This window comes from Tripterygium wilfordii, chromosome 3, assembly GCF_013401445.1.
Source record: "Tripterygium wilfordii isolate XIE 37 chromosome 3, ASM1340144v1, whole genome shotgun sequence".
NCBI classification, from domain to species: domain Eukaryota; kingdom Viridiplantae; phylum Streptophyta; class Magnoliopsida; order Celastrales; family Celastraceae; genus Tripterygium; species Tripterygium wilfordii.
In genome coordinates, this window is record NC_052234.1 from 9,856,787 (window position 1) to 9,871,374 (window position 14,588).

General features: G+C 34.5%; 1 protein-coding gene across 1 annotated transcript; it reads right to left on the reverse strand.

The window, feature by feature from the left end:
* Positions 1-98: 98 nt before the first annotated feature.
* On the reverse strand, positions 99-9,771 carry LOC119995688. Its single transcript, XM_038842191.1, has 13 exons — positions 9,225-9,771; positions 9,095-9,129; positions 8,912-8,990; positions 8,725-8,803; positions 7,240-7,323; positions 6,985-7,157; positions 6,620-6,676; positions 5,428-5,587; positions 4,358-4,577; positions 2,735-2,842; positions 2,157-2,279; positions 1,996-2,047; positions 99-723 (listed from the first exon to the last, which is right to left on the reverse strand). The coding sequence occupies exons 1-13, from the start codon at positions 9,342-9,344 to the stop codon at positions 571-573; spliced, it is 1,443 nt and encodes a 480-aa protein (XP_038698119.1). The 5' UTR covers positions 9,345-9,771; the 3' UTR covers positions 99-570.
* Positions 9,772-14,588: the final 4,817 nt, after the last annotated feature.

Genomic DNA, 14,588 nt, shown 5'->3' on the forward strand with positions numbered 1-14,588 from the left:
TATTTTTTTTACGGATAATGCTTAAAACCCTAAAAATCTCATTTAATGTAGAGTGATGGATATAAAATATGCCCTATATATGTATTTTTACTCGATGATTATTTTAATCCCACATAGATTTAGAAGACTTTTAAGGAGTGATATTTTAAAGGTCTCTAACATTGTCTTTCTTTTACCTACCACGATTCATATTTTCAAAAATTCAATACTTATTTTGGGCTTGTAACAATTCATGGCATGAGCTAATTGCCTTGTGCAACCAGATTGTGCAAGCTTGCCGTTGCATGCGATGAGGCTGAAATTCTAGGACGCATCGGCCATGGTATCATGAAAAATACAGGAAGCCTCCAAGAAGAAAATCGTTTTCAGTTTGGAACCCGGACAATGACATGTTAGCTCAGCAGTGGGAGGACAGGCTGCAGGAGAAAATCCGCTATACATTGACAGTGTCTGCTGCTGCGGGCAAAAGTGCATTCTCAACTATAGACCCGGGATCATACATAATAATAACTCCATTTGGCTAAATGCAGCAGAGACGGAGGGTAACTTTCTTCCATTAGCATCAGAATTTTAGTCGGCATCACCAAGTCCATCACTCCCATCCCCTCTCTTGGCTATAGGTGCATAATGAGAGTTTGATTTCTTGGTTTGCGAAGCAATTTCAGCATTCTTTCGCAAGACAGCTCCTGGTGATGGGTATGGACGCTGTTGAAACAGAGGACCCTGATTCACGGAAAAATATAACATTAGAAGTATGAGGCAGGACATGCGTAATAGAATTTCTCATATTGAATAGCAAAATAAAAAAAACATTACTAGTTGCAAACCGCATGTCAGATGTTTTAAATAAAAAGATGATGTTACACAGCAATGAAATTCTGCTGCAATAATCTCAGTTTATACTAAAATCACTTCAAAGACCTGTGAGGTTACAAAGCAGTACAAAAATAATATATAGAACCTCAAAGTCGCCTCCTTACATCAAGAAAATATAACATATCATCATTCCTGACATCAGGTAAGAATAAAGAAAAAGCCATCGGCCTTTTAAAATCTTGAGCTGTAGCATTCAATTCTAGTCTAAAAGACCATCAGAAAGGAAGGAGACCAGATGGCAGTAAAGCTCGTCGATGTAGCCTTCTGGTTAGCAAAAGAGAACTCAAATAGAGTGAATGAAATGGGTCTGTTGGCCTATTGTCATTATTTTTCTTTGTATCTTTTCCCGAAGAGAATTGTTGGGTTGAGAGTTCAGTTGGGCTTTGTCAAGATAAACCATGAAGCAGCAAGGCCTTAATATTGAAAGGCCTAAAGCGCCATGGTTTAAGAAATTCTGTGTGTTGCTGATCCACCACTTAAATATACTATGTATACGGGTCAAGTTACTGCTAATACAATCACTTTTGGCTTCTCGAAAACTGAATTCTTTATTCATTCCCTCTCCTAGAGTTCTAGGACCTTGCTAGAGCTGTAACCATCCTCCCCACTATCAGTTTGGTACCCCTTCTAAATTAATAACATAAGAAAATGACAGTCAACCAGGTTAACAGCCTCTGGGTAGATCACTGGCCTGATACCATAAATTAGTTCGAGAACAGTTTCCTCCACTGTGGACTAGGGCTGAGCACCTTAATACATGTAACCATTATGACTTCTACATACTTCTAGTGCTCCTAAGCTTTCCAATCTTGTAAGCCAGCCACATCGCACAAATTCCTAAAATCTCAGTCCCCACTGACAAATGCAGTTGGGAAAAGATACTCCCTGCCTGAAAGCAATTTATTGTAAGCTAGCTTCAGTAACACCTCTTTGATATACATTATTAAGTGTGTTCCATCTCTAACAAATTAAACTATCTTTAACATGGCCTTTACTCTGTCTACTTCTGCTTACTATACTGATAGCTTTTGCCAATTATATATAGTGATGTATCATTAGCTATGCTAGTTTGCAAAGAACAAGGAAAAAATTTGGTGATGAAAAGCACAGTTAGCATACCGTGGCAGTGGTATCAGCTGCTCGTGGCTGTACTCCTTTCAGGCCTACAACCCTGCAGAATTTACATGTAAAGTTATTTATGAAAGAACATCCCTGCTCCTAGTAATGCATGAGCAGATTGTGTACTTCATGAAGAAATTCTAACAATATAGATAATATACCAGCCTCCACGGGGAGCATCTGAATACGAGCTTGGGTCCATAGGATCCAATTCATCATCCTCGGACAAAGCACGCTTTTTGCCCCTTCCATTCCCTTTTCCCATTGGTGGTTTCCAATTAGACCTGAAAGCAAAACATCAACCATTTCTGTCAAATTCTTGTTCTTCATCCCTCTTTTTCCTTCTTCTCCTCCATTTTGGCATCATTAATATTGTATCTCCATATCAACTCATTAACAAATTTTCATTTATCCACATGATCAAAGCACGTTCACAAAATTTTCAATTGTGAGTATAGGCAAAATTTTGGCTGTAATTGTTTTACTTGTCTTTTATCTGCATTCAGGGGGGGAAAAGGAGCTTCCCTTCTTATTTGATATGTTAAGAACGAGCAGAAGTTGGTTCCAACAAAAACATAAAAGCAAGAAAATCTCCAAATATCATTTTTTTTTTAGAAGAATGTTTGGTTGGAAGACAATCTGAACTGCATTTAGAGTTGTACAGGAATAAAAAGTATTTAGTTTAACAGGAAACAATAATAATTTAGACAAAACCTAAGAAATGAGTGTCATGAAGTACCTCTGCTTGGGAGCCAATTTTCCATGACTTCCTTTGGTATATGCAGCATTACTTGGGTCCTCATTAGTTCTGTAAGTCAGGAACTGGGCTTGTGGAAGATTGAGAACTCTGCATTTATTATTTGGAAGAAAAATAAGCTCTCAATTACCTATGCTTTAAGCAAATATATGTATTTCTCAAAACTTCAAAAGTGAATACTAGATCCATGAGTGAGGAAGTTTTTTTGGGGGGAAAAGACAAAAAAATAACTATAGAAGTTCACATATTCCCCAACTATGCAATGAGGACATAATAATAATATTGAATACAGATAGTACTAGACTCTGTTCTATTTGTCCTTGTAGTACAGAATATTTTGCGAGTTGGGTTAAAAGCCACTTGAAGAAAACCGGGATCCATGAAATTTTCCTACAAGACATGAGAGAGATTTCAAAAACATAGATTAGGCATTCCAAAATAGTAATAAACATCATTCCTGATTCTCAAAGTAGAACAATCTATGAAGGAAAGTGAGCCCCTTGATGCAGGAATAACTTATTCCGAATAAGAAGCATAGGTCTTCAGTCTAGACATGATTCAATTTCTATGTTTTACATACTGTCATTCTTCTTCTCTCTTTTTTTTCAGTCTTTTGTATTTATTCTTCAATCAAGACGTCGTTTTCTTATGTTCTTTCTGCCCTCACTAACTAAGATTTCCTTCTTTCTTTCTAAGTCCATCCCTTATGCATTGCACCATATGTAGGATCAATGGTTTGTGTCCACAAGCTTGAGCTTTTATTTGAATATCTCCATAACTACTTTCCTGCAAGAGGTTCAAAGAGATTAAACCCCTAAACCTCTTATTTTACTTGTTTGTTTGATTATATACCACTTCACCAAATTCCACTAAAATTGCCTTTGAATGTTCACCAAGAAGCTTACACAGAAACTGACATTGGAAACATCAACACTCAGTCAACTGATAGGCAGGACAATATACCTTTTACAAATGCTAATTTTCCACCACCTGCAAGATAATCACTCTCCATCCCACTTATTTCTTCTCAAAACTTCCCACAATCGTTTCCCATAACTTTTTTTATCAATTCTGACTCCCCAAATGAAAAACCACTGTATATTATTCAGAGGAAACGAACTTTGGACAATATTCTAGAAAAAGCCATTGCGTCCACATTATGCCAATGGTTTAACAAAACACTTTATAATACAGATTTCCTAGAAACCCTTACCACTGCTGTAAAGTGAAGGGGATACATTTTAAGTGAAGCACTTACCGCATACCCACCTCATAAGAAATTATAGAATCATTCAACAAGGTGGTGGTGTCACTTTTTCTTAAAAGCAACGATATAAGAGAAAAAAAAAACAGTGCTGCAATTGCAATTTCAAACAAAAAGTGGACTGAAACAATTTTCAGTGACTTAAATCTCATGGGGCACATAGTTTGTTACTGCACGAAAAGCATTTCAAAAATCATATAGCACTTGAGGAAATTCTCAGTAAAAAGATCAAAATGAAGGAGAACATCTGTGCTGCGCCCAATATTCGCAAAAAGCATGTAACATACCAAAACAAAAGGCAAAGGAAAGAAAGTCTCAAATTAGAGTTGTAATGCATGTACCTTGTGCAATGATTGCAATAACCCCACATTTGCACAAGGCCGACTCCCCACCCACCACATCCCATGCACTTCTGCAACTCTGTTAATGGATGTACAAAACTCCCATTCGTAGAGCTTCCAGACACTTGGCTGTCTGAATGTGCCGAACCAGCCTGTTGAGATGAATTAGGATGCTCCCATTGTGATACATGGGTCTTCGTGTTGTAATAATAGCGATGACCTGCATGTAGAAAGCGAGTTTATAGTGGTTATTGCAATAAAAAAAATTTGCACTACTGCGTGAATGTAAGAAATTTAATCTTGAATCTTGATAAATAAATACTTCATTCACAAAGTCAACGGATGCTTTGTCAACTGACAGTTACTGCAGAGAGTTGAGACTTTGCAACAATAATCACAAAAGGCGTGCATCATGCCCATACTACTTAAGATCATGTAAACCAATGGACTACTTATTTTTGCCACCAAATAATTTTATGTTGGCAAATTTTGATTCATCCATAAGATTTACTAACCTAGATAATAATTTCTTATGTTTGCCCATCATATTAACTACTCAGATACTTTTCCCTCTTTGAGTCTCTACAAAGAAATCGGGCTATGCAACAAAGTGATAAATTGACACAAACTTACCCAAATCTACAGTTTCCAGTTTCTTGGTACTAAAAAGAAATTAGGATCCTTCCTTTACAAATAAGTGCAAGTCTAAGTTTGGGCAACAAATACTGATTTCAAAAGCCAAAGAACAGAAAGAAAAAAAGGAAGGGGGTGAAGAGGGAAGGGGAAGATGCCAGTTCTCATAAGATCACTAGTTAAACAAAACTCATCAAAGGCATGGACGCATGGTGAACACCATTTCACTCTTATCTTTTCTTTTAATCACACGACTTTCTTTGTACCATTCTTTCAGGGGTTTCATCTTATTGGCGCCCCTCTATTAAACTTTGTTTGCATTAAAGAAAAATACAAAAATAAATGATAAATGATGAAACATCAGTTGCTACCAAACCTTGAGAAATATTAGCAAGATATGACATGAAAACGATGCATCTAAAAGAAACACAGCATACCAGTTGTTTCATCCTGTGCCTCCACCCAATCTTCGAGAAGAGAAACAGATGATTGAGTTGGTATACTACATGGCATTTCCAGAGGCTTTTCCCATTGACTCTTCCCAGTACTTTCATTATAATAATATGAAGCACCACTAGTAGGGTCTTTTGCCTCCTCCTAAACGAAAATGGATAAGAATTATCAGAATTGTGACTAAATGTCTAACATGAAAGTTTATTTACAACCTCATCGCTGGGAATTATAGAATATAACAAAGAGAATTGGAGGGTGTTTTTCCTATCTGGTTTGGTGAGTATCAGGTGCTCATTCAGAACCTGTGTTGGGTGCATAAGAATTAGCTTTGATGAATGACCCTGTTTGATTTTAAAAGCTGTCTTCTTTCTTAAAGCAAAAAGTTCTATTAGAGAGAGTACCAATGGGGTGCAACCATAAATTACAAGGCATATAAGCTAATGCTGTTAAAAATGTTACTATGAGAACCATGATGCCACATTTTTACAGTACTCAGCCAATCGTCTAAGAACGAGTAAAGAAAAAAGAAAATGAAAAATACCCATATAATATAAACGAACAAACCATACGAAACTTGAGATACGGTGATCTTTTCTTTAAATCCCCTATAATTCCCTTTCTTCTAATTTGAGGAAAGAACGTGAAAATTTCTCTTAAATGGAACAAAACTGGTAGACTGTTGTTTCAAGTATGCTTTTCTAAACCAGCAGAAAATATCAATTTTAAGTTTCTGTATTTCACTACCCGAAAATGTGGTTTATTTCTCCCCCCTAAGCACTTGTGTCTCGCTGTCCCGCATTACCACTCCATAATGGAGCTCTTACTTGTTGTTGCCTATATATTTCAAATATTTGTATTCGAGCACTTTGGCCAATTTATACATTCGCAACACTGAGCCATTCAAACCTCAAAGTTCAACAAGCCCAAAAACCTTCTATGATTCAAAGTATTTTCCATAAATTTTACCCTGATCATTTAGGAAACAGGTGCCAACAAGGAGGTTTCAAATCAATATTGTGTCACTTATAATTTCACAAAATCCTGTACAGCCATTCAATCCAACAAAATCCAAAAACAAAGTATATGAAATACAAATAGCAATCAAGACATACCCCACCAGGTTGCTCAAAAGAGAATGGGAAATTTTAAAAAAAAAAAAGAGTAAGGAAGACACACCCATCCAGGAGGCAACTTTCTGACTTCTGCCTTTTGAATCGTAGCAGCCTCCGACTTCTGCAGCACAGAATTACGATAAATTTTTAAGAAATTACAGAAGATATCTCACGAAGAGAACATCAAGTCGAGGAAACATATAGCAAATTGAACAACACAAACAGAAATTGTTACAATTAGAGAACGTAGCATAGATTTGTGGAATAAGCAAATAATATATAGATCAGAATAAAAGGAGTTCAGAAATATTCACAAGTCCTAAGGGACTAAGCAAATTAGACCATGCAGCAATCGACAAAGATTTACATGGAACTGAAACAAGGAAGAGTGACAGATAAAAGAAACAGAAGCAGGGCAGATAAACTTGCATTATCAGTTCTTGAGGGAACAACATTTCCTGTATCATCTTTTATAATACCCCTTGCCCTTAATTTCTCCTTTAGATATTCAGGAAGCTCTTTCTTTGCAGGCTTCTCTGCTGACTCTTTATGCGGCTCCAGATGGTTCTCACCCGTCCCATTAGGTCCATTTCCTAGGTTGCCTGAATCATCAAAAAGGTAAAATGGAACCTTTCTTCTGCAGAGATACAAAATAAAGTAGCAACTACCGTTGATGAATCTTACTAGGTGCAGCACTATATGGCCCCGAGGCACCATAGTATGCCCCTCCACCAGGTACACCGTAACCATTTCCAATTTCCATGTTCCCTGCGACAAAACAACGATTCGCTTTTCATCACAAAAGGCCACGGAACAACTGTAAAATCAATCCAGAGAGAGTAACTAAATCTTTGTTAATAACTTGCTCACATTTCAACCTTCCATAAATCACCATGGAGATGATGCAATCTATTAAAAACCCATGACCAACTTAAATTTCCATAGTTATCTCAAAAAGATACCAGTCGGATTGACAATTCATGAAAGGACATAGTTTTATGGTATATACTTGTGTGTTTAGTTCACATCATCATCTAATCTCATCGTGAATTTGTTTGGCAGCAAGCAGTAGTTGCTCATGAGCAAAATTCCAAGCAAGCATACACTTAAAACTACAAGCGTATAAGGAACAAGCCATATCAGTGCAATCCAAGTTATGTTGCATTGAGATTATATGATTTTTTGGGAGCCAACAAACTCGCCAAACTTTCACACCCACAAGCAAACTTAGTGCCAGAAATTGAATTTGAGTTGCATTTTGGTACACTAACTCATTGGCAAAGCAAAAAAAGGGGTCAAATTTGGGATATGAGCTCCTCAATATTCAAATAATTCAAAAGCCCTTTTCCATCCGCGGCAGCGATCAACATTATAGGTTTTTTGCAGTTCAACTATTCCCACCTTTGCACAAAGTGGTAATAGAGAGGATTCAGACGTCTCCATCACCATAGACTTGGGAGACAAGGGATTTTAGACTTAACTTTTTCTGTATTTTCTTTATATCTAGCATACCGTTTCCTTCCTTTTTTTCTTTCACAAACAAACTCATTGCACCATTCTTTTTTTAAGTGACCTCAAGAAACATTGATAAATTAATTTATATTGAACACCAACTTTGATCCTGGGTGATTTTTTTACTATATTAATTCTACAGTCCAACCACCACCACCACCTAAAAAAGAATGAATTCCTCCTTACACCCTATAGCTTAGAACTCTCGGTTCATATTGAGTGGCATGTGACTGAAATAAGTGACATTTTTCAGTAACTGTTACACTGGCTCAATACAATGATAAACAATTGTTAGTACGACAAATTCATCATATAACTGTAGGATCAATGAGCTATGATTTGAGGAAAAACCATATATTGCACCTTATTTTATACTCCTTCCCCTCTCAAACTATCTTCTCCTAGCATAAACATTGTATAATATATCTCTAAACTTTAATGGTTTGTTGTTTTCCCTATCTCTACACTCTAAATTGGTGGCGTAATCTATTTCACACTGATGGGACCACTACCGCCTCAGCGCCTCTTATCTAATGCTCCTGCTCAGAATTAAAATTACATTCGCAAACCCCTCTTATGTTAAATAGGAATTAAAGACAATGATTCATGGGGTAGTATCTTGTATGTCAGTCAATAAGGAAGGACAATGCTACCAACCTTCTTCAGGAACTGCAGTTTTCCCTCGCTTCAAAGACATCTCTGCACGATGTACTGTTGTCATCTTAAGTAGATGTTCCTGTATCAATACCCATATATATAATGTATTACCATCACCGGGCAATGTGCAATGAAGAAGAAACTAATTATTCAATATTAAATAACTGCGTATATACAGATTACACACTTTCAGGGCATTAGGATCACGATGTCCCCATAAAATGTCTGTATCTTTCTTTGGAGCTTCACCAGCACTTTCTACCCCTCTGAGATCACAAAGAGACATGTATATAAGCACCAATTTGTCAAACTTAAAATTTTTCTAGTTCAAAATACTAGGGAAATTCGTTTAGAGAAAGCCATCACAAACCTTTGACCTTGTATGATTTTCTGGGTTGCGATTTCCTAACAAACAGAAAGAAAAAGTGACACAACCATTAAATAAATGAATGCACCAGAAAGACCGCTGTAAAATTCTTCGAAAAGAAGGTGATGCCTACTTGTTCACGGAGCACTGCATCCTGGACAGCAGCTTCGATCTCTCGGTCACCGCTATGCACAGCGGACATCGTTTCTTGATGTATTGAATCATTCACCAGGTGGGCGGGTTCACCGCCCATTTTAGTTCAGTCCGGTAGATCGATGCCCTAACGGTTCTGCACCAAGTTCGATTAAACACCAAGCTACACGTCTATGCGTGCACTGAAGTATTCAACTCCTCCAGAGGGGAATGGATTGCTAGAGCACTTCAATCCACTCGTTGTTGATAAATAGCATCCATTCCAGTGTACCTATTCAATACTTCAGTACTAATCGGACTATCATTAGGACTTTGGCACCAACCTTATGGATATGTAAAAAAAACTTGCAATGTTAATTAAGCTTTCGTGGAGGGGCACTGGAGGTAACAGCGGCGCTGGCTATGGCTGCGACGGCAATGCTTCTCTCGAGGATTTGAGAAAATCACGAAGCGTAGGAAGAGAGCAAATCACTAATTCATTTACTTACCCTCACATACTCGGTTCTTTCTTCCATTAATACGACAGTATCCATGGCGTTGCCCTTAAGCTATTTCACCGGCATAAAGGGTTTTTTTGGTATTTTTCATCAACAGCATTATTTATTAAAAAAAAAAAAAGGTGCTCAGAGCTCAGAAGATAAAACTGAGTAAAAAAAGTTGTTCCATGGGCCGGGCCTCAGCTTTAGTAGCTTTTGTGAACCCTCGTGGCCCATCACCAATGCTTGAAAGCCCACGAAATTCAACGGGCTTGGAATGTAAGTACTGCTCAATCCACATTATTAAGTAAGCCCAATACCAAACCCATATCAAGTTTCTGAAAACTCAAGTTTGAACACAATTCACCCATATAAGAGTCAACCATGGCCCATGGGCTCTATCAAAGCTAGGATTGCAAAGTTTACCATATTGCTTTTTTTTTTTTTTGTCATATTACATTTCTAATTCAAATATTTATTTTATAAAAACATTTCCATATATTTATGACACCAAATTATTACATCTTTTGGGTTTTTTTTTTAAATGAAATTTCTTAACACTCGAAATAATCTTCATACGTTTTAACACGGTATTATCTAAGAGTGATTGGGGATTGACGTCTTTGTATTTGTGTTTTTCAGTTTTTTTTATTGTTTTTTCAAGTTCTCTATCTAATATCTATTTGTCATACTTCTTTTTTGAGATCCAAGATTGAACTTTTTTTCTTTTGGCGATCCCGAGAAAGAGCTTTAATTATGATCCTCTCAAGGTACTATTAGAATTCCTATCAATCTATGAACCCTAAAAAGAGAAGACAAGAAGATTCCACTTCAAGATAAAACGAAAAAGGGAAAGAAAGGATGGAAAATGACTTCGTGTGTATTTTTTTTCCTTTTATCCGATCAGCTTTGCTTTTTCCCCTTTATACTTATCTTGTAATGAACGGATACCGCAGGATATCATTTTCAATAGCTCTTTTTTGTCCTTTCAACGTTCAACTTTTTTTTTATTTATTTAAAATCATATTCACCTTTTTGTTTTTTATTAGACATTAATTAAAGAAAAATATAAATAAAACCTAATAACTTATCTTCCACTAAGAAATTTAAATTATGAAGGTGTTTGTAGTAAAGCAATCCAAGTATTCGAGAATTTTCGAGTAACTAAAGATTGCCAAGTTATCTAGCTTATTAAAAATATATATACACTCAACAACTCCCATCAAAGATTAAATAGTAATCTATATATATATATAAAAGTAGAAGACACCTTCATCTTCTTTTCCCTCCCAAACTTCAAAGATTTTTACAATATTAATTTTTTTCCTTCCTCAATCAATATCAATATTAAAATATTTTTAAATCAAAGATATAGTTGATAATAGGATATATAGAGAATGTTAACTAAAACAATATCTTTTTAACCAACTACATGATTTTTTCAGATTTTTTAAAATATATTCAAAAAATTGTGATAATCTTTTATGTAATTTTCTTTTATCACTATGTAATTTAGTTACTTAATTCAATATCAATGATGACTCTTTTATGTAAGGATAAAGGAGTTTTCTCTGTTATAATTAAAACATCAAATCTTCTTCCCAATTATGATGATATTGTTTTTAAAATTTTAAACATTATTTCATTAACATTAAAATGTAAGGATAAAGGAGTTTACGTCGATTATCATTAAATGATATTTCCAATTTAAATTTTTAAATATTCAAATACATCATGATAATATTATCTCTTGAATTTTGAATGTGATAATATTTTCTTTAAATTGTGAGGTCTACGTATCATGGGTGAGAGAGAGGGAGGAAGAGAACATGTGGTGAAGTCATGGATCTAGATCGAGACATCTTACTTTGGTGGGTGAGTAATTTTGGTTTGAGTTTCTCTCTTTTATTTTCTAAATTTTCTTAATGTGGGTTTTGGTGATCACTTATGCATGTTGATTGAAACTAATTAATTTAAACATTTTGTTTGGAGGATGCCTTTGTGCAGTTTGTTGTGCAAATGGCATGCATTGTTACCCATAATGGATTTCTTCTTCTTGGGTATATATGCGTCTATCCATGTTGGATTGTTTGCTTTTGAGACCTAACAAGGTAATAGTCTCCTGAATAAGGTTAAGTTTGTTGCTTTTTATATAACAAATTCAAAGTCTGTTTTGTTGCTCCTGCTTTGTAGCTTAAGTTATTTTTAATGCACCATGGCAAACTCTGAGTCTATTTTGTGATTATTAAACGTGTTGCAGGGGAATCGAAAGCACTTTGTATTGGTACGATGATATAAAGTCAGAGAAAGAACTTCATTACGATAAAATAATCAGGCCCTAAACTCCAGCTTCAATTATAAATTTGTAACTATGTTGGTTTGTGTCATATTTATGGTGTCCTGTTAATGTTTTGGGTAATTAGTCATTGATTTCTTTGATTTACTCATGTATGTGTCCTATTAATTTATGTGGATTCTTTTGTAAATTCACGAACTGTCTTGATATTAAAAAGGTAAGATATCAAAAACATCATCATTATCTCATTAATGCTTTAAGTAATGGAATTAGAGATCTTCTAAAATAAAAACATTCCAATATAGTATGATGGTATACCATGCAGAGTTTAGTATATAAAGCAATAATATTAACTTGAGGTTCTCTTAAAAAAAATTGACTTCAGGTTTCAAAAAAAATTATCACTTTATTAGAATGACTATTTTTATGGTAACAACCATTAATTAAATTTAATCACTTTGTATATAAATATATAATAATTTAAATAATCATACGATATCATACAATTTATAAAAGTGGAAGACATTTTAAATTTTTACCTCCTAAATTTAAAAGTTTTTTATAGTATTAATTATTTTTTCCACTTAAACCAATTGAAGTATTCTTAAACTAAAGATATAGTGGATAATACCAATAGGATATCTCCCAAACTTTTATTATTTTTTTAAAATATTTTAAAGATATTCAAAAAGATTGGGATAACTAACATTTCAAAACATTTATATTTTTAAATATATTCAAAAAGATTGTGATAACCAACACTTCAAACATATATAGACGTAGATTATCAACATTTCAAGTTGTATAACTTTTTCTTCTCTAACAAAACTGTATGATTGGACCTTCTTGGCATTGAGTAGTTCTAACCATGGAAATCTTTCTAATCTTCCTGCAATAATCCCCAAAGGGAGCAAACGCAATATATTGGCAACCATAGAAAAGGTGTTTTGCTGAAAATAATTGGGGAACGACTTGAAAGTGCATGATCATGAGTTTTCATCACTTCCTCGGCCTATCTAGCTGAAAAAATCATTGTTGGGATCTGACTAAGTTGTAAGTATATGATTGAACCATACTTCTTGGCTAGGCCATGAAGCCATAAGTGAGGCATGTCACCAAGTTGTTGGAGGTTAACAATGATGGGTAGCTTTGAGGGCTCGGTGGGAGCTTGAGATTTTGTATTCTTAAACTGAAGAAAAACTTCAGAAACACCGATAGAAATATTAATTCTTTGTGGTGTGGATTGTGGGAGGATGAGACAGTGCGATTGTCTGGTAGTCCTTTCTTATCTTATTATACAGTTTCTTTTTTGGGATTGATTGTTTCACTTGACTCTCAAAGTCTTGAGGATCAAATGTAACAAATAAAACATTGCTGGGAGGATTTAGCTTTTGTTTTGGGTGTATAAGGAATTGAATAGTCATTTTTATTTTGCTGTTCGGAGATTTTTTTAATAGATTTTATGCATGAAAATCTCAACTGTCTTTATTTACTGTTGTAGTCAAAAGAATTTCTAGAGATACATGACAAGTTCTCTAAAGATTGCTACCGCACACAAGACTAAATCTGAATTTAAAAATTGGTAATTCTTGACGAAAAGAATATCTCTGAGCATCAACATATGACCATTCAAAAAATAGATTTTAATTGTCTGTTATTCTAAAGGGACAAGACAAGGGGTGGCTGGGACCTGCTGTAATTTTATTATAGCAGGTCATGCTATAATAGTATTTTTAGGATTAGAAACATTTTATTTTTTTAAAAAAAAATTATAAATGTGTAATATAAGGTTCAACGAGTCCAATGATGTAATTTTTTGTTCCAAACAAAAATCATATCCGACATGAAAAATGAATAACAATTTTAGGTCGTCGAATATAAACTCAAAATATTCTATGTCTCGATCAAGATGAATTTGATTTTTATTTCGAATAAAAAATATATCGTTAGATTCGTTAAACCGAATACTACACATTTATAATTTTTAAAAATAAAATAAAAAAAAGCTCCAAAGGAGCTACAACGGGGCTTGCTGTAATAAAAACTACAGTAGAGCCCCAGATATCCAAGACAATACATTGTATTTGCAACGATAAATTTTTCATATTTGTGGAAATTTTGTAATATCTTAAAATGGACAAAAAAAATATGAATCTTTAGACAAATGTTAGTAATATTTAAGTTAAACAATATAAAAGAGCTCTTATAATGAATATTAAAAATTGATGTGATGAAATTCGAGATTACAATGATAGTGAGGGGATTATAGAAATTCCGGATGATCTCTTTATCAAGGTTTCAGAATATCCCTTTGCAGCAATTATTGATAGCACATATTCTTCTTTACTTCAAAAAATAATGATTCTTGCCCCTACACTTGAAATTGTGCAATTGATGAATGATTTTATGTTTTCGTTAGTTCCAGATGAGAAAATAACTTATTTTACTTTTGATAATACTTCCACTTCAATAAATTTTTACTAAAAATTTAAAGTTAATGTCAACAGTATCTCTACAAATGTTGAATATATATCTTATATCTATTAGTTACTCAATTATCTTCATTATATTT

Bases quoted from the DNA above. Each gene is read 5' to 3' on its own strand.
- LOC119995688 (XM_038842191.1), bottom strand. From the start codon at position 9,344: ATGGGCGGTGAACCCGCCCACCTGGTGAATGATTCAATACATCAAGAA. The intron at 8,991-9,094 runs GTTTGTGATGGC...TTGTGATCTCAG, and splicing joins AAAATCATACAAGGTCAAAG to AGGGGTAGAAAGTGCTGGTG. The intron at 2,048-2,156 runs GTATATTATCTA...TAAATTCTGCAG, and splicing joins GATGCTCCCCGTGGAGGCTG to GGTTGTAGGCCTGAAAGGAG.